An 18884-nucleotide genomic window follows, 5' to 3' on the forward strand; every position below is an offset into this window, starting at 1 on the left:
CGCTGGCGGGAGCCGCGGTCGCCCGGGCCGAGATTGGGGGGGCAAGGCGGGCGACAGAAGGCCGATGCCTCCGTCGCCCGGCCCTCTACAGAATCCACCCCCCAAACCTCCAGGTATTTCCCTCCTTAGAGCTGGCAACCCTACATTCCCCTCAGTGCCTGTTGGTAGGCAACTAAGCTTGGTCCTGTCACCTACTTTGGCCTTTGGGAGAAAACACATTGGGGCCAATCCTGATAGGGTTGCCAACTCCAGATGGGAAATTCCTGGAGATTTGAGGGATGGAGCCTGAAGAGGGTGAGGTTTGAGGAGGGGTGGGACCTCAGACAGGTACACTGCCATAGACTCCACCCTCCAAACCAGTCAGTCTCACATAGGGAACCATTGTTGCCAATCTCCAGGTGAGGGCTGGAGAGCACTCAGTATTACAACTGTTCTGCAGAAGGGAGGGCAGAAGTCAGCTGAAGTCAAAGGGGCAGATAATGGTAGGTTGGTGGCTAGCTGGGAAGGAGATGGGGTTGCCAACTACATGCTGACAAATTCCTGGGGATTTGAGGGGTGGAGCCTGGAGAGGGTGGGGTTTGCAGAGGGGTGGGACCTCAGACAGGTAGAATGCCATAGACTACACCCTCCAAACCAGCCATTTTGTCCTGGGTAACAATTGTTGCCAATCTCCAGGTGAGGGCTACAGATTACTCACAATTACAACTGCTCTTCAGGTAGCAGAGATCAGTTCCTCTGGAGAAAACAGTGGACTCTGTCATTATACCCTGCTGAGGTCACCACAGCAAATTGACACTGTTTGCCCAAAGCCAGAGCACTGCCCCAGAGCCTCTTTCTAGATCTCGTTGTATTGCTTTCACAACGGGCTTTACTGCTAGTATTAATATAAAAACAGACAAGAAACTTTACAATGCTCTGTATTTATTACTCCTAGTGACTGCTGTGTGCCCTTGCTTCCAAAAATAAAAGACAAGGTCTTTTTTGAGTCAGTGCAAATATGGGTGATTAATTTCCAAACAATCATTCCCTGCTCTCTCCTTAATAAATCTTTTCCCACTTATGTATTTCTGCTCACACAGGCCAGGAAGTATATTATGCTTGTGTAGGAATTACATTTGACTCAGAGTGGCTACTCAATCCTTCTTCTCATGTCATATTTTACAGGCAAATATGTTAAGATCCATTCAAAAATAACTTGAGACTGAATATATGTGTATCTATCAATTGTTTAATACACATTTCACCATAATTTGATGGACACGGCACTGAGCAGGGAGGTGGATTGAAATTGTCCACAGAGGCCATAGCTGGTGACATGGACTGCCGGACAACGACTCGAGATAGCAAGAGGAAGGATGCAGGCTTAACTTGTAAGGGAAATTACAGCTGTTTCTATACAAATGCTAGAAGTGTCCGAGGTAAAATCGGGGAGTTGGAGTGCTTGGTGTCGGAGGGAAAAATAGACATTGTGGGTATTTCTGAAACTTGGTGGGATGAGGAAAATCAGTGGGACACAGTGATTCCCGGTTATATATTATATCGGAAGGATAGGGGGGGAAGGGTTGGAGGTGGGGTAGCTCTGTATGTCAGAGAGGGTATAAAGTCTAGAAAGATTGAGAGGCTAAATGAATTGGATTCGCTTCTGGAAGTTCTATGGGTTGAAATAGGGGGGCCAAAAGGAAACTTAACACTGGGAGTTTGTTATCGCCCACCAGATCAAAAGATAGAGGAGGATTATAAAATGATGAATGCCTTAAAGATAGCAACTAGACAAAAACACTGTGTAATAATAGGTGATTTTAACTACCCACACATTGATTGGGTCAATATGTGTTCTAGCCGGGAAAAAGAGATTGAGTTTCTAGACACTCTAAATGACTGTGCTATGGAGCAGATGGTCACGGAACCTACCAGGGGAGAGGCGATCCTTGATTTGGTCCTAAGTAACACTCAAGACCTGGTGAGAGATGTAAAAGTGATTGCACCGCTTGGAAACAGTGATCATAATGTTGTTGAGTTCATCATTTGTACAAATAGAGAATTGGCCAAAAAGACTCACACAACCATTTTTAACTTTAAAAGGGGTAATTTCTCTGATATGAGGGGACACGTGGGGAGGAAACTGAAAGGAAAAGTAGAAAGGGTCAAAACAATTGGGGAAGCTTGGGATCTATTTAAAACTACGATCCTAGAAGCTCAAAAAATATATATTCCGCAGGTTAGGAAAGGCACAAACAGGTATAGGAAAAAGCCTGCATGGTTAACAAACAGAGTAATGGAGGCTGTAAAAAGTAAAAAGAATTCCTTTAAGCAGTGGAAAGCTAGTCACAGTGAGGCTGATAAAACGGAACACAGGCTATGGCAAATAAAATGCAAGTCTGAGGTCAGGCAGGCAAAAAGGGAATATGAGGAGCATATAGCAAAAAACGTAAAAACCAACAATAAAACTTTCTTCAAATACATTAGAAACAGGAAACCAGCCAGGGAGGCAGTGGGGCCCTTGGACGACCAAGGGGTAAAAGGAGTATTGAAGGATGATAGGGAAATGGCTGAGAAGCTAAATGCATTTTTTGCCTCCGTCTTCACTGTGGAAGATGAGAAGTGCTTGCCCACTCCAGAACCACTGATTTCAGGAGGGGTGTTGAAAGACCTGAGTCAGATTGAGGTGACGAGAGAGGAGGTCCTAAAACTGATAGACAACTTAAAAACTGAAAAATCACCAGGCCCAGATGGCATACATCCGAGAGTTCTGAAAGAACTCAAATGTGAACTTGTAGATCTCCTGACAAAGATATGTAATCTTTCCTTAAAATCTGCCTCCATTCCTGAGGATTGGAAGGTAGCTAATGTCACTCCCATCTTTAAAAAGGGTTCCAGAGGAGATCCGGGAAATTACAGGCCAGTCAGTCTGACGTCGATACCGGGTAAATTGGTGGAAACCATTATTAAGGAAAGAATTAGTAGGCACATAGATGAACAAAACCTATTGAGGCAGACTCAGCACGGTTTCTGTAAGGGAAGATCTTGTCTCACTAACCTGTTAGTGTTCTTTGAGGGGGTGAACAAACATGTGGACAAGGGGGATCCAATAGATATTATTTACCTTGACTTCCAGAAAGCTTTTGATAAAGTTCCTCATCAAAGGCTCCTAAGTAAGCTCAAAAATCATGGGATAGAAGGACAAGTCCTTTTATGGATCAAAAACTGGCTAGTTCATAGAAAACAGAGAGTGAGTGTAGGTGGGCAATTTTCTCAGTGGAGGGTGGTAAGCAGTGGGGTACCGCAGGGATCAGTACTTGGTCCACTGCTTTTTAACTTGTTCATTAATGATTTGGAGATGGGAGTAAGCAGTGAAGTGGCTAAATTTGCGGATGATACAAAGTTGTTCAGGGTGGTGAAAACCAGTGAGGATTGTGAGGCACTCCAAGGGGATCTGTCAAGGATGGGCGAGTGGGCGTCAACATGGCAAATGGGGTTCAATGTGGCCAAGTGCAAGGTGATGCACATTGGAGCCAAAAATCCTAAATATAAATACACATTGATGGGGTCTGAACTGGCAGAGACTGAGCAAGAGAGAGATCTTGGAGTTGTAGTGGATAACTCACTGAAAATGTCGAGACAGTGTGTGACTGCAATAAAGAAGGCCAATGCTATGCTGGGGATTATTAGGAAGGGTATTGAAAACAGATCAGCCAATATAATAATGCCCCTATATAAATCAATGGTGAGACCTCATTTGGAATACTGTGTGCAGTTCTGGGCACCACACCTTAAAAAGGATATTATAGCTTTGGAAAAAGTGCAGAAAAGGGCAACTCGAATGATAAAAGGGTTGGAACACTTTCCCTATGAGGAAAGGTTAAAGCGCTTAGGGCTCTTTAGCTTGGAGAAAAGACGACTGAGGGGTGACATGATCGAGGTTTATAAGATTATGCATGGGAAAGAGCAGGTAAAGAAAGAGGTACTTTTCTCCCTTTCTCACAATACAAGAACTCGTGGGCACTCCATGAAACTGCAGAGCGGTCGGGTTAGAACGGATAAAAGGAAGTACTTCTTCACCCAAAGAGTGATTAACACATGGAATTCACTGCCACAGGAAGTGGTGGGTGCTACAAGCATGGACGGCTTCAAAAGGGAATTAGATAAGCATATGGAGCAGAGGTCCATCAGTGGCTATTAGCCACAAGGTATAGCTAGGGGCTCTGGGGCAAGTGATGCTCTGTCTTCTTGGTGCTTGGGGGGGGGGGTCAACAGTGGGAGGGCTTCTAATGTCCTGGCCCCACTGCTGGACCTCCTGATGGCACTGGTATTTCTGGCCACTGTGTGACACAGAGTGTTGGACTGGATGGGCCTTTGGCCTGATCCAACATTGGCGTCTCTTATGTTCTTATGTTTAAGAGGTGAATTGCATTTGAAAGGATGAACCAGCACAGAACACAAGAGACAGAATTTTCTTATCACCTGGAACATAGTGCTGTTCAATGTTTCAGCTGCAAGGCACCATAAAAGTGATGTGCAAGCCTGTGCTACTCACTGCTAACATGTATATCTGGGAAAAAATATACAAGTCAATAGCTGAACAAGAATTCTAGAGAGCAAAATTGTTACAAGTGTGTGTGGGGTCTAAATAGATTTTTAGAAATCTGATGCACTTTATAGGGAGTACACACAGAGTAATATGGGTCTACATTGGGGCCTACTGAGGAAGGTAGGTTTTTTCTGGGCCTGCTGCAATCCAGCTTTGGAAATGAAACTGCCTTGGTCATCCTAATTAATCAGCGCGGGGAGAAAAGCTATGGGGATAGCAGCCCCCTTGATAACACCTGGATGTCTTAGCAGCTTTCAAAGCTATCAACCTTGGAATCTTTCTTCATCAGTTGGCCAATGTGACCATCAGGGACATCACATTCCATTTCTAGTTGTCTGATTCCATTCCTGTCTGTCTGATTATTATGAGAAGGTAGGTAGTAGAGCCCAGCTGCTTGGACCGCTAGTACTTGTGGTACGTGGGTCCTGCAAGGTTTCATTTTGATCTCCTGAGTTAGTCAATATCTACATGAAACTGCTGAGGGAAGTTTGTCTGGAGATCTGGAACAAGACTGCTATTGACATGCAACTTTGCTTCTTTTCAGTGGAGAGAGCTGAAGCTGTGGATTTCCAGTTCAATGAATGTCAGAGGCATTAACAATCTGGAAGCGGACCAGTAAACTGATGCTCAATCCAGATATCTCTGAGCCGCTGTTAGTCAACTGTATCATCAGGAAAGGATTGTGAATTCATCCTGTTCTGGATGGGGTCTCAGTCCTCACAGAAAAAGCAGGACCATGGCTTATGAGGCCTACAGAGGGAGGCACAGGTCTCCTCTGGGGTGTGTAGCTCCTTTAGCCACATTGTTGGTACACAAGGAGCAGCCCTTCCTGGAGACATCTTGGTGATATATACTCTGATCTCATCCAGGTGAGACTATGGCAACATGCTTTGCACAGGGATGCTTTTGAAGACTGTTCAGAAGCTTCCATTGGCACAAAACACATTGGTAAATTGGCATGATGTCATCAGAGTTTAGGATTGCTTCTTGCCAGTTTTGAAAAATCTGTGCGGGCTACCGACTGACTTCCTGGTACAATCCAAAATATGGCCTATAAAGTCATAGGAACAAAGTATATAATGGAGCACCTTCTTCCGTATCAGCCTATCCATCAAATAAGATCAGCAGCAGAGTCGCCACTCTTTGGAGATGGGGTGACTGAGCCAGGTCTTTCTCTGCTAAGGTGCTTCAACGGTAGAATTCTCTCCTCACAGACATTTGCCAAACACCAAACCTATTGAGGTTTAGGGTCTAGCAAAAAAACATTCTTACTGTCCCAAATTTCTTATTAACCTTTTTGATCTGTTGTGTTTAGTTGTTTTTTTTGCTGACCCTCCACCCTCTTGTGTGATTACAAATGTGGTTCTTACTGCTGTTTTTAAAGTGAACCCACTGTTGACCAGTTTTTGTTTTTTTGATGAAATTTATCACATATTATTTCTGGCTGTCCTTTTTTGCTGTAAAACTGCATTTTCTAATTGCCCTTTAGTGGAAGGTGCCTTATAAATGATTATACCAAGAGGCAGAAATATCAATATGTTAAATAAATAAATAGGGTAAGTAATAACATATAGGCCTGTATAGCCTTGTAACATGAGATTTTGGCTCCCCAGTAAGCAAGTGTTTTCTTAATCACTGCTCTATATCCATCCATGATAAAGGAGTGTCATCTGCTAAACTGTGTGTGTCAACACTTGCTTAGTGGGTCATTTGTATCATTCTGAGGAAGAGAATATTGCCATACTTTCTACCTTATATTATATGCACGGGAGAAAGGAATGGTACAAGTCTCCTTTCTTTCCACTTTTCCGAACAGTAGAGACAACTGGTATATATTGTGGTTATAGGACCCCATCAGCTTTTTAACCCAACCCTGCCCAGTTCTCCTCCTTACTACAGCCCCAGTACCACATGGCTTTTGTTAGTGAAGGTTTGCCAGCATAGTTTGTTTGCCAGCATAGTTTTTTGGTGGTCAAAGTGAACTCCATTTTCCTTTTCCTGGCAGCTGAAAAGGCAGTTGCATCCAAATGACTGCTTGGGAACCCGTTGGGTACATTCAGTCTTTGAACAGCTCACGTTTACTGCTGGGTGGCAGGTCTGAGCATATTCAAAGAAAGAAAGCAGCAAAACACCACCCTTTCAAGCACTTATACAGACACTGTTGGTGCCTTAAGGGTCCTATTTTATAAAAATTCTGGAAGAAACACCGTAGTAAAAAAAAATTGAGAAAGACTTTGGAGGAAAATTCTGGGCTATATCAGGGCATAGCATTTCAAGACATGTTATGAAAGGGGAGCCATGAATCACTCTACCAAAAAAGACCTTCCTTTTCAGCAATAAAACAAAGATGGACAAAGATTTATTAACACAATCATTTTCAGCCACTCTGAGCAAAAGAAATATTTGCTGTGACTTGTGAAGTGGATTCTGATACCCACTTACTTTTGGGTGGGAGTTAAAAGGAAGAGTGGAAGAGAACTACTGAAAACAAGGTAAACATCATAATAGCTTTATCCCAAAGATGGAGCATTTCAAAAATAAATAAAGACTAGAATTTATAAGGATGTATTTTTAATCATTCAAAATGTTAAACATGCTGATAGTTATCAGAGATTCTTCTGCCAAGAACATTAAAGCCTGAGAACAAGTCTAATTCAGACCATCTTTCTTTAAGACAATTCAAATGCCTCCAAAATGAATACCGCAAATGTTTGTAGTTAATATTATGTTTATTTGTGTAAAGAGTATCATGATGAACTCCCTGAGTGAAGTTTACCTCCTATCTGTGGAACAGCCAAGAAGTGTTTCTGTGTGTGTGTGTGTGTGTGTGTGTGGGCACGACTGTAATTCAAAAACAAGTGCTGGAATTGCATGAAGGATTCTGCTTGCCTGGAGCTCAATTTAGCATTTATATACCTCCTCTTGCTACGTGGATTTTTCATCCTGGAATTCAAATATTCATTACCTGTTCCCATTCTGAAGGATACCAAGAGGGGGGGCAGTCGAAACGATTACAGGCTTGCACCATGGTGGGTTTAGGCTTGTGACACAGCTCATCTGCCAATATCACCGTCTCATTGGTCTCTCTTGAGAGGAGGTGAGAACAGAGGACATCACGGGTCTGCAGTCCTACGCCACAGGTAAGACTGCAAGAGCTCCACTTCCCCATCTCCCACCTAAGGAAATGTAAAGAAAAGAAAAAGACTGAATGAAAATAATATTGTCTCGTGTCAATCAAGATTCCACTTCATTTCACTGCTTTAACTGCTCTGTGGGGAAAACAAATGTTTATGTTTAAAATACATAAAAACGAGCTGGCGGGAGATAAATGGTGTTTAAAAAGCCATTGGTGACAGCATGCTATCATTTCCAGGAAAAAAAAATCAGAAGTGATGTCAATCCTCTCTAGGAATTGCTGGAAATGTTATGTTTTTACCACAGAGTGTCCAGCAATTCTTAGAGAGGTGTGATATCATTTCCAGGTTTTCCCTGGAAGTGACATCACACTGTCACCAATGCCCCCCCCATGCCCCTGCACCCCAGTTTCCCACCAATTGCAGGCCATTAACAAGCAGATGGGCCACCCGAAGTGCTGGGGGGGGGAGGAGGAGAAGAAGAAGATTTATACCCCACTCTCAGTGACTTGCAATAACCTTCCCTTCCTCTCCCCATGACAGACACTCTGTGAGGTAGGTGAGCCTGAGAGAGCTCTGAGAGAACTGCTCTTGAGAGAACAGCTCTGAGAGAACTGTGATTGACCCAAGGTCAACCTAAAGCAACCTAAATAAAATTTAAAAATCACAGAGGGCTGCTACCACCTTCTACTCTACTTAAGTTCCCCAAGAAGGCCTTGTATCACCGCAGAAAGATCCTATGATTTGTGTCTGATCTACATATGAAGTGGTAGACTGGACTGTACCACTGAAGAGTGTAGATAAGGAATTACATTTGAAGTGTTTTCTGCATAAGATACTTCCTGGAAAAATAGTATAAAACTCCCTCTATTCTGGAGGGTTTTTTTTATTGGTAGGGAACTCTATTTACATGGGGAAGAATTCAAAAATAATATCCCCTCACTGGCAACCAGACGTGACACTGTCCTACCAATTCTAGAAAACACCCCCCAAACTACATTTTATGTTTTGCATGAGTTTGCCACAGGGACTTGCCGCCATGTTGCAGCTGTTAGTCCCTGCTGGCAACTCCTGTGTAAATGCACAGCAAGGGCCTGATTCGGATCAGGGCTAAAAGACAGGATAAGGAGGGATTCCCATTCTGGGGAGTTAAAATGGCTCAAAGACCATCTTATTTGCCTAGTATCATCATTATGTAAGAGAAAGCACCTGGATTCTACCACGCAATCTGGTTTTCAAGACATAAATTTCCTGAAGCGTATTAGGTGCTATGAAGAGGTAAAACTGCTAGGGGACAGGAAGTACGTACATGGAATGCTCTGCAGACAATGTTTGTTTTTAGAAGTGGGAAAACATCTGTCTTGCAGTGTGTAGACCCTAGATGGATAAATACAGGGCAACACCAGAAAAGCATAATCCAAAATTAATTACATTTGAAAGATGCTGTGTAGATAGCTCCCCAGTTGAATTGATGATCAGAAACTGTCCCAACACAGATGTTGGTCTGTGTGCTTGATCCAGACTGGATGAGTCTTTGATTTATGCCACACAGCTGTTGTGCTAGGCAAAACGGCCATACACCAATACATTCAGTATAAAATGATTGCACTATACTTGCATCCTGAATAGTTTTAAACTTCACTGTGTGAAGTCAGATAATAGGCTTATTTTGCCAGGTTCAGGATTGCAATGTTGTAATAATGGCGATAAAAATTATGGTAATGTATCAATGTAGATAAAAGCAAGTAGGAAACTCACAAGGGACGTCTCATTCACGGAGCATCTCATTTCTCCTCCCCCACTTTCCTTACCCAGAAAGCACCATAGCCTCTCCCTTTTCCCTGCTTCCTTATCTCCTTCCCATCCATCAGTCAACCTGACTTCAGCAACAGGTACTATTATTATTTACTTCATTTATACCCTGAGTTCCTCCATACTGGGGACTCAAAGCAGCCCACATCATTCTCCTCTCCTCTATTTTATCCTCACAACATCCCTGTGAGTAGGTTAGTCTGAGAATGTGCAACCCTCCCAAGTCACCCAGTGAGCTTCCATGGCAGAGTGCGGACTGAAACCTAGTTCTCCCTGATCAAAATGCACACTGAGGACATTTGTGTCTTAAAACACTACTTCTATTTTTTTTTTAATTGAGACTTTTCTGCAAGCCTGGACATTTTCAGGTTAGTAGAAAAATCTATTTTGTCTGTGCATGGCTAGAATTTCTGGATTTAAGCATCCAGGATTTGGCTGTATTGAGAATTAGATATATTGGTAAGCACATGAAGTATATCAAATAAAATAATACTGGCTCCAAATAGTCCTGAAGCAGAAAATCTGAAGTCCCATTGGTGGGTGTGGAGCTATTCCATGGCTTTTTCCAGACGAGCAACTTGTAACCCCCTTTGTTAGAATGCACAATTCAATGGACCACATTGGCAGCAGTCTTTAAATCATGTACTGAAGAATATTCTCTTGCCATTGCTGGGAAGCAGGATATAAAAACTGAATGAACTAATGACAAAAAGAATAACAGAGAAATCCTGTGGCCTGGGAAATAGAATACCCACTTTTTAACATAGCTACCACATGATGACCACCTATTCTTCCCTTCACATTGTCCTCTTCTTTCCTGTTCATACTGAGATAACTACTTTCTTCCTTCCTTTGCGGTGCCTGATCCGGCTTCTTTTTGTGCTTTCAGAAAAAGCAAGTGTGAGAACAGCACAGAGACAAGGAACATATCAGAACATCCCTAAGAGCCAGGCATCGGAACACTCCTCAGCTTTCTCACAGTATGGCTGCTGTTTAAGGCCAGAAGACTGGTAGTGTTGCCTATTCCAATGAACGAATTTGTCATTGCATTTCTTTGGGACAACAGTGGCCCCTGCCCCCTGGCAGCTGTTTAAGCCAATTCAGAGCGACTTCCATTAATGACTAAGCCTTGAAATAACTTTCCTGTTCAGTTGTCAGTCAGAATTATGACATATCAGCAACCCTCTGTGTTTGGCACACCTTAGACAGAGGTATTTGGAGAGTTTGGTGGCAAAAAGGAAAGCCTTTGTTTCTTCTCTGGAGGTCTATTTTGATGCTGAGTTTCTTATATCATTTGCCAAAGTTCCCCCCCCCCCCAGAATGGGAGGTTTTCCAGTTGCCTCCAGCAGCTCACTGTTTGTCCTCAGCATTTATTCTGGCATTGCACAACACTGCATGCCACATGAAGGAACACATCTTTTATTCAGCATTTTTTTTTAAAAGGTGGCAATTATATCTTTTTCCCCAACTTGGGTGGGGGGACTGCATTTTCAAATTTTAGCTTGTCAGCTGAAGCTAGGGAGAAGCACAAGCATGCAAAATGAGCTTTCCACACACTATTAAGCAGCTGACCAGTTTAATCAGATGGGACCAGGCACTGCTTTGTAGATCAGTATCAGTGTTTGCCTAATAGTACAAATTAAGGTACAAATACTTGTTGGTGAGTATTTAACACACCTACCATGCGCCATGTGCATCAGTCCTCTTTCACATGTATTACTGAACAGAAATGTGTTAGGTGTATGATCTTCTAACATATGTTGTTTGACCAGACATTCTGGAAAATGAAGGGTGGACAGCTATGACTTCCCACTATGATAAGCAGACATTCCTGTTACAACACGGGAATATACAACACATATGAAAATCTAGGACAATCTAGTATTGCTAGCCTTATGCATATGTATTAGGATCTTCAGCAGCAGGCTCTAGGGAACAGAAAGGTTATGTTCAACTGAAAATGGAGACTGAGAGAAGACTCATACAATTGCTTTGCTTTCTATGGTCCAATTGTTTGGGTGGTTCAAGAGCTTGGGTTGTCCCCACAAACACTGCATGTTTTGGAGCCATTCCCAAGACTAGCATGCAAAAGGATATCTGATACTAATTGAAGAAGGCACCTCCCAGATGGAAAAATAATTTTATCTGGTGAGATGACTCCACCCTTAGCAGGTTTGTGGCTGTTAAAAATACCTTACAAGACTGTGAGAAATGTTAGTCCTTTCCTGGTTGAAAGACAAGCTTAAAATTCTTGGCTGTACCCTTTCTTCAGTACCGTTGACTGAAAATCACACAGAACAATGGCTGGATTTTGGTAAGTGGTCTCTTTGTTACCCGAAGAAGTATCATCAGTAGCATCAGAACTTCAGTTCCTTGCCATTGTTTCCTATAAAATGCTGGCATATGTGTGAGTCAAGCCTGCAGGAGGCACTGGCTCCCCCCCACTCCCCCCCAAAAGCAACTGCTCAAAACAATAAATACATTCCCAGACCTGCCACATAGCTGCTGCAATACAAGCATGCCTTTTGAAATACAAGTAACCATCTAAAAGGTTTTCAGTTCATTAGTCAAGAGCAGAAGACTCTAGCCTGTCCCACAACCTTGCACTCACTCACAGCCATTGCTCCGCTGTAAAACAGTGACATAGTCTTTCTAGGCTTTAGGGGAAAATGAAGAGAGTTAATCTGACAAAGTGTATTATAGAGCTCACTAGAAAGTCTATGAGGCAGTGGTGACAGCAGCCAAAAAAAAATCATATTTCTCACTACCATTGTGTCAGCTAGTTTGTCCATTTATGAATCACTATGACTCAGTTACCATAATGGATGTTGACAGGATCACTGAAGGCCACCGTTTGTTGTCTGTTTCTGTATTCATGCTGGTTGCTGAAATCTTGTAAGCACCACATCTATGAGCCTCTTATGTCCATCATAAACCCATCACTGAATCAGGGTACCATTCCTCAAACATTAAAATAGGAAATTATCTGCCCACTACTTAAAAAAAAAAAAAACCCACTAGAGAAGAATGTTGGGGCCAATTATTGTCCAGTCTCTAATTTATCCATTCTGAGCAAGGTGATTGTGAGAATGGTTAGAGAACAATGCCAGGTCTTCCTGGATGACTAATTTACTCTAGACCTCTTTCAGTCTGGTTCCAGGCTGGGTTATGGGATTGAGATGGTGCTGGTGGATTTAGCGAATGATCTTCATTTGAATGCACACAAGGCCTGTGCTTCTTTGCCTCTCTTTATGGGTTTATCTGCTGCATTTGGCACATTGGGCTACCTTGCTGAGTTCTGAGTTAGAAGTAGTATCAGGGAAAGAAAGAGCTTTGCACTGGTTTAAACCTTTCCTTATGGATCAAACTCATAGAGTTGCTACTGGAGTGCAGTTTTCATCTGTGTGGGATATGTCCTGTGGGGTTCTTCTAGCCTCAGTCTTATCCACCATGCTATTTAATCTCTATGTAAAGCCCTTAGGTGGATGTGGAATAGTATAGTATATCCCAATCTCATCAGATCTCAGAAGCTAAGCAGGGTCAGTTCTTGAATGGGAGACCACCAAGGAAGACTTTGCAGAGAAAGGCAATGACAAATCACCTCTGCAAGTCTTCAAGTATTTGAAGGGCCGTCATGTAGAAGATCGAGCAGGTCTATTCTCTCTTGCTCTGCATTGCAAGACTAGATCTAATGGGTGGAAATGACAAGGGAGTCAATTTCGGCTAAATATCAGGAGAAACTTCCTAACTGTAAGAGTGGTTGAGCAGTGGAACAGACTGTCTCAGAAGGTGGTGGATGCTCCTTTCCTGGACATTTTCAAGCGGAGGCTGGACGACCACCTTTTGGGTATGTTGTAGGGCTATCTTTCTGCTGTGCTCCTGCAGAGTGCAGGGGGTTGAAGTAGATGACCTGCAAGGTCCCTTCCAACTCTAACATTCTATGATTCTAAATAAATGTCTTCAAATGGTTGTTGTTGTTGTTCAGTTTCACAGTCGAGTCCGACGCTTTGCAACCCCATGGACCACATCACGCCAGGCCCTTCTGTCCTCTGTCATCCTCCGGAGTTTGCTCAACTTTATGTTCATTGCATCGATAACACTGTCTAACCATCTCATCCTTTGCCGTCCCCTTCTTCTTTGACCTTCAGTCTTTCCCAGCATCAGGGTCTTCTCCAGTGAGTGCTCCCTTCTCATTTGGTGGCCAAAGTATCTGAGCTTCAGCTTCAGTATCTGGCCTTCCAGGGAACAGTCAAGGTTGATTTCTTTTAGGATTGACTGATTTGATCTCCTTGCAGTCCAAGGGACTCTCAAGAGTCTTCTCCAGCACCATAGTTCAAAAGCATCTATTCTTTGGCACTTGGCCTTCCTTATGGTCCAACTCTCGCAGCCGTACATGACTACTGGGAATACCATTGCTTTGACCATACGAACTTTGGTTGGCAGGGTGATGTTTCTACTTTTTATTATGCCGTCTAGGTTTGCCATAGCTCCCCTCCCAAGGAACAGGCATCTTTTAATTTCATGGCTGCAGTCACTGTCTGCAGTGATCTTGGATCCCAGGAACGTGAAGTCTGTCACTGCTTCCATGACTTCCCCTTCTATGGTAGCCATTATCAAAACAACAACTTAACTGATGTGTTCTGATACTCATGGCAATGAACGGTGGGAAGCCTATAACCAATAACACAGAGAATCCCCACAGCTAGAACTTTTTCAGTGGGCCCTTTCCAGTGTTGACATCAATGTGGAACCACTCATTCCTTACATATGACATCTTGTCCCTGCATCTGTTAAACACTGACTGATTTCTGGTCTTTCAATGATGTGTCAGCTAACTGCCATGCTTTCATTGTTTTCATCTGTAGTGCATGAGCGCATGCTTGCTTGCTTGGCTTAAACTGCTGTAAACAACTATCAGGAGGCGCTCATGAGACCGTGCTAACTGGCCGAGCCAGACTGTGTTATCTGCATAACCTTGTGGAGGAGGGAGTGCTTGCATTCCACTGTCGGTGTGAATATTTCTGCTTTCATGGTGCATGGGGAGTCTCCCGATCATGACCTAATATCCCGCCGGGAGATTTCCCGCACGCGCGCTTGGATTTCATTTGCTTAGCCCATTGCAGCATCATGGTATATGCATTGATGCCTCAGCCTTCACAGTTATTCCTAACAATGTACCTGTATAAGCTGGCAACAGATCTGTAGTCTAATAAAGCATACCGATTCCTTGGAATGTGTGTGGAGATTTGCATGCTGTTGATTCTGACATGATGCTATTTAAAATAGCCTTTTATAAATAAATTTGGCTCTGGGATTTGGTGTTAAAAAGTGGGGAATACATGGGGGCAAAAAAATAGAAAAGAAAATATTTGTGCAAAATACTTCAAAATGAAGCCAGGATGTGCTGTGAAGCTTTAGTAATTATGAATGAATAAAAAGGAGGCAGTGATAAATGGCATGATGGATGTCGTAAAGTATGAGAAACTGCAATTTCCAGAAGAATCATCCAAAGAAAAATAATCCATTGTAGAAACCCAGGTGTCAGATCCTGCTAAGAAATGGACAAATAATCTATAATAAATCACCTAGTTGACAAATTCCATTTTTTTCTTATTTGTCAATTGTCCATGAAGTAGGCATAATTTTAAAAGTATGTCCGTTTACACAAAGGAAGACTAAATTAGAATATAGCTCAGACTTTGTTTTTAGCATGAATTATCTCATTACCTTTTTCACAATAAATTTCAAATTACATTTTTGCATCAGAATTCATATTCCTCAGCATGTTATGGAATAAAGCTCATAAAAATCCAACTGCTCATGACACCAGGTTCAAACACTGGCTTATGGGCTTTTGAGGTGATTTCACACCAAATATTAGATTGGATTCATTCCCGTTATTTAAAACACCACCTTTCCCCATACATGGGTTAAAGGTAATATATAAGCAATTCAACAAGAATGGCAATAAAATACCATAGATTAAAAAGTCAAAAATAATCCCCACAGTGCCAACAACTACAATTATCTAATCATGATTTTACAAGACAGGAAATGCAAGGATCTATTCAGCAATGCACCTGCCAACATCTACTGCCAAGACCAATCTGAATAGAAAATTGACAAGCCATACTGCTGATACCTCAGCTACCAGTTCCACCTCTAATCTGGTATTCTTCTCAGAATAGTAAAAATGCGCTATATTCTAAGAAAAGTACCATATTTGCCCAAAAGAAAGACAACCTTGAATGTAAAACAATTCCTTTTTTAAAAGGCTATACACGAATTATTGTTATTTCTGCACACAACTGTAACTCATATGCAATTTTTTAAAGATGGATTTCTCTTTTTCTTGACATCTTTATTTTATGTAAATAAGGTAACAAAACTAGGCTAGAATTCTGAAAATAGATTCTGTTCCTGCAACTGCTTTCAACTGCCTGTGACTACTCTATACTCTGCAAATCATATCAAATTGTTGGGTCCTGCAAAGTATTTAAACATTTAAAGATCAGAAATTCTGATCTGTAAATAATGCCAATGATGAATTACAAGACTAAACTTTATTGTTTATCTGGATAGACTGCCTCACTTCCTCTTCTGTATAATGAAAACAAACTCACTGGCTGTTCTGGGTATACAAATGCACATCCAATAGGTTTCTAATAATCTTAACTGGGACTTTCAGATGGTAAATTGAAACACAGATTACAGAAGTATACAACTTACTGGCACAGCCTGTTTAAATAATTCTTCTCAAATCCTTTCTGAATATTGCAAAAGAAGAAACAAACAGCTCTCAACACAAAAATATCTTAATCCACTAATAAAAAAGAAACAAATAGAAAATGTCATTTTAATGCAGTTATTAGTGACAAAACAATAACTTCAAAAGAAAGAGGACTTGATAACAGACTCAATGCTGTTATTTCGCCTGCCTTTCTGCATCTTTGTAAGTATGTGTCTGAACTTCTCCCTTGCTTTAATGCTATGTTTCATTTCTGGGCACTGTTTAAATTCAGAGATTAATTTTACTAGTGTTTCTACTAATTGATTTAAGCAAATCTGTACAGCAGTGGGTCCTGAGTGAGTGACGTACAGTGATTTTCTTTTTCTCAAAAACAGCAGTTCCCGAACTCAAAAGAATCTATGAAAAGAGACGATTGTATGGCTATTCTGCATCATTAACTCTGTGCATGCAGACCGATCAAAGACTTCATACGAAAAGTTTTGGGAGCAAAACCAGCTGCTTGTGTTGGTTCTGCGCTCTGATTGGTATCACTCAGAATTCTATAGCTCACTGTAAATCAAAAAGGCAGAATGCCAGTTTTCAGAAACAGAGCCCACAAAGAAAAAACTTTTTTTAGAAGAAAGGAAGCTGGGTTATTCCAAAGAAGGCTGATGGTGTATCTGGGAGTATCACCTTCACTACTGAAAATCCTGATTGTCTGATGTGAGAATAAGATTTAAAGAGATGCTTTTGAGAAGTGCACGGTCACAGACACACACTGAGAATAATAGTTAAAGGAGGCTCTAAGGAAATACTTCTGGCAATGAACAGAGTGTGCTGTTGTCAGCAGCCCCTGACCTGCTTCACTTGAGACAAAAAACGAAATAGTAATTAACTCTTTCTATTGTATAGTGGGTTGACCGCGTGGCTAGGCCCACTCAGCTCCCATAACATGGTGCACGCTTGACTCTTTAACGGCCAGGAGGCCAACTATATACATATCCAGGGGACACCCCTGGATCCCATTGGGAGGTTCGAATTTCCCTCCCCGTTTCTATTGGCTCCCTGTTGGAGAGACCAAGAGACAAGTTCCCATTGTTCACCCAGGGTCAAGCCCTGGGTAGTCGCTGGCCCCTGGTGTCGGCCAGCAGACACAACACTTTCCAAACAGAATGAAGGACCTTAGAAGAAAAAGGGCTTTTCCAGATACTGTGATTTTACATAGGGGAGTACAAGGTAGGACTGAAGTTGTTAAAACCTATGATTCAGTATCTGCAGAGAAGATATCAAACCTGTTTCTGGACTATGTCACTTCAGACGGCAGGTCAGGGTTCATGTAACTGAACGGTCTACCACGCAAACCACTCCCTACATTCAGAAAACTGGCATATCAAAGAGAAAGCTAGGCAGAATCCATCACTCTTACATCTATTTTTCTGCTTGCAGGGTAGAGTGCATAGAAACATATTCTCTATAACCAATCCAAAGTGCTGCAGTTCAGAAACAGCTTTACTTTTTCACCTACAGGTTGGAAGAACTAGGTGTGAGTTACTGGGAAACTGTGAGCCTTGCTCTAACAAATAAACACATTATAGGAATGAGTGCAGCATGAACATGCCTGTTGGTCTATCAGAGGAACCTAGATAGTTTCCACATGAGAATGCATGTGTGGTTTCCCCATTGCCAGTGCAGCTGCCAATATAGCATAGTGGCATTGGGGCTTTCACATGGCAATTTTCCCTGCAGCTTCCCAGCCCCAGTGACCCAGCAGCAACCAATACTCCTCCTCTGGGCCACATTATATTGTTCTACTATTATAATAATAAGAGTATGAGGTTCTGTGGATTCCCTGCTTAAATATATTAAAAAGTAAGTCTCTATACTCTTCTGTTGCAGAGATAGGCCTTTCCCCTTATATCTCTGCAATGGAAGGAGATAGAGACGCTTTAAAAAAGAGCTGGGGATTCACAGAAACTGCTACACACATTTCTATAATAGTATATGGATATAACAATATGAAATTGATGTTCGAAAACAAAAGTCTTCAATGGTGGCGGTGGTGGGGAATGCCACCACAGGAACATGGCCAAGAAAATTGGCTGCCACGTAGGCAGGGGAATCCAAACTTTCCCACCTGACCTTTCCTACAAAAAACTTTGTTGCAAAGCAGATTTCAGAAAGATTGGAGAAAATCCAGGGAAACCCCAGGAGGTGCACAAACGCACCACAATACTGTAGGGAAGTAGGAAAAATACCTACTTCCCAACAGCACAGAACTGGTGGCAGATAATCCCTGTGGAAGTTTCCCGAGTGCTTAATGACTGCAACAACCTGTGGGAAGCTTTTGTCTGCCTAGCCTACTCTGGACTTCATTTTTTTTTTGTCCCCAGTTTTCTCATGAGGCACCCAAGTTTTTTAGGCATTGCTGTGACAACCGCAAGGCCACTTCTAATAGCTGCCATATCACTGTTCCCCCCCTTCCCGGTTGGTAGCTTGGTCATAGTTAGGCATGTCCAGACACCCACTGGTTCCACTCATGTCCTTCTTGAGAGGCATGAGCAGGCAGCTGATTATTCAGCAAACTGTTTGGATGCATTAGAATGAATTCAGATGTGTCTGT

General features: G+C 42.2%; 1 protein-coding gene across 1 annotated transcript in view; it reads right to left on the bottom strand.

Annotated features, from left to right (window-relative positions):
- The window catches only part of ADAMTSL1 (ADAMTS like 1), a gene marked incomplete at its 5' end in the record, with an annotated part of 302880 nt that overhangs the window by 71146 nt on the left and 212850 nt on the right, over window positions 1-18884 (bottom strand). The window contains one exon of the mRNA XM_015427776.1: window positions 7554-7764. Within this exon, the coding sequence (XP_015283262.1) occupies window positions 7554-7764 (211 nt within the window). The remainder of the gene's footprint in view (window positions 1-7553; window positions 7765-18884) is intronic.

Source organism: Gekko japonicus, unplaced genomic scaffold (assembly GCF_001447785.1).
Source record: "Gekko japonicus isolate JY-2015 unplaced genomic scaffold, Gekko_japonicus_V1.1 scaffold487, whole genome shotgun sequence".
NCBI classification, from domain to species: domain Eukaryota; kingdom Metazoa; phylum Chordata; class Lepidosauria; order Squamata; family Gekkonidae; genus Gekko; species Gekko japonicus.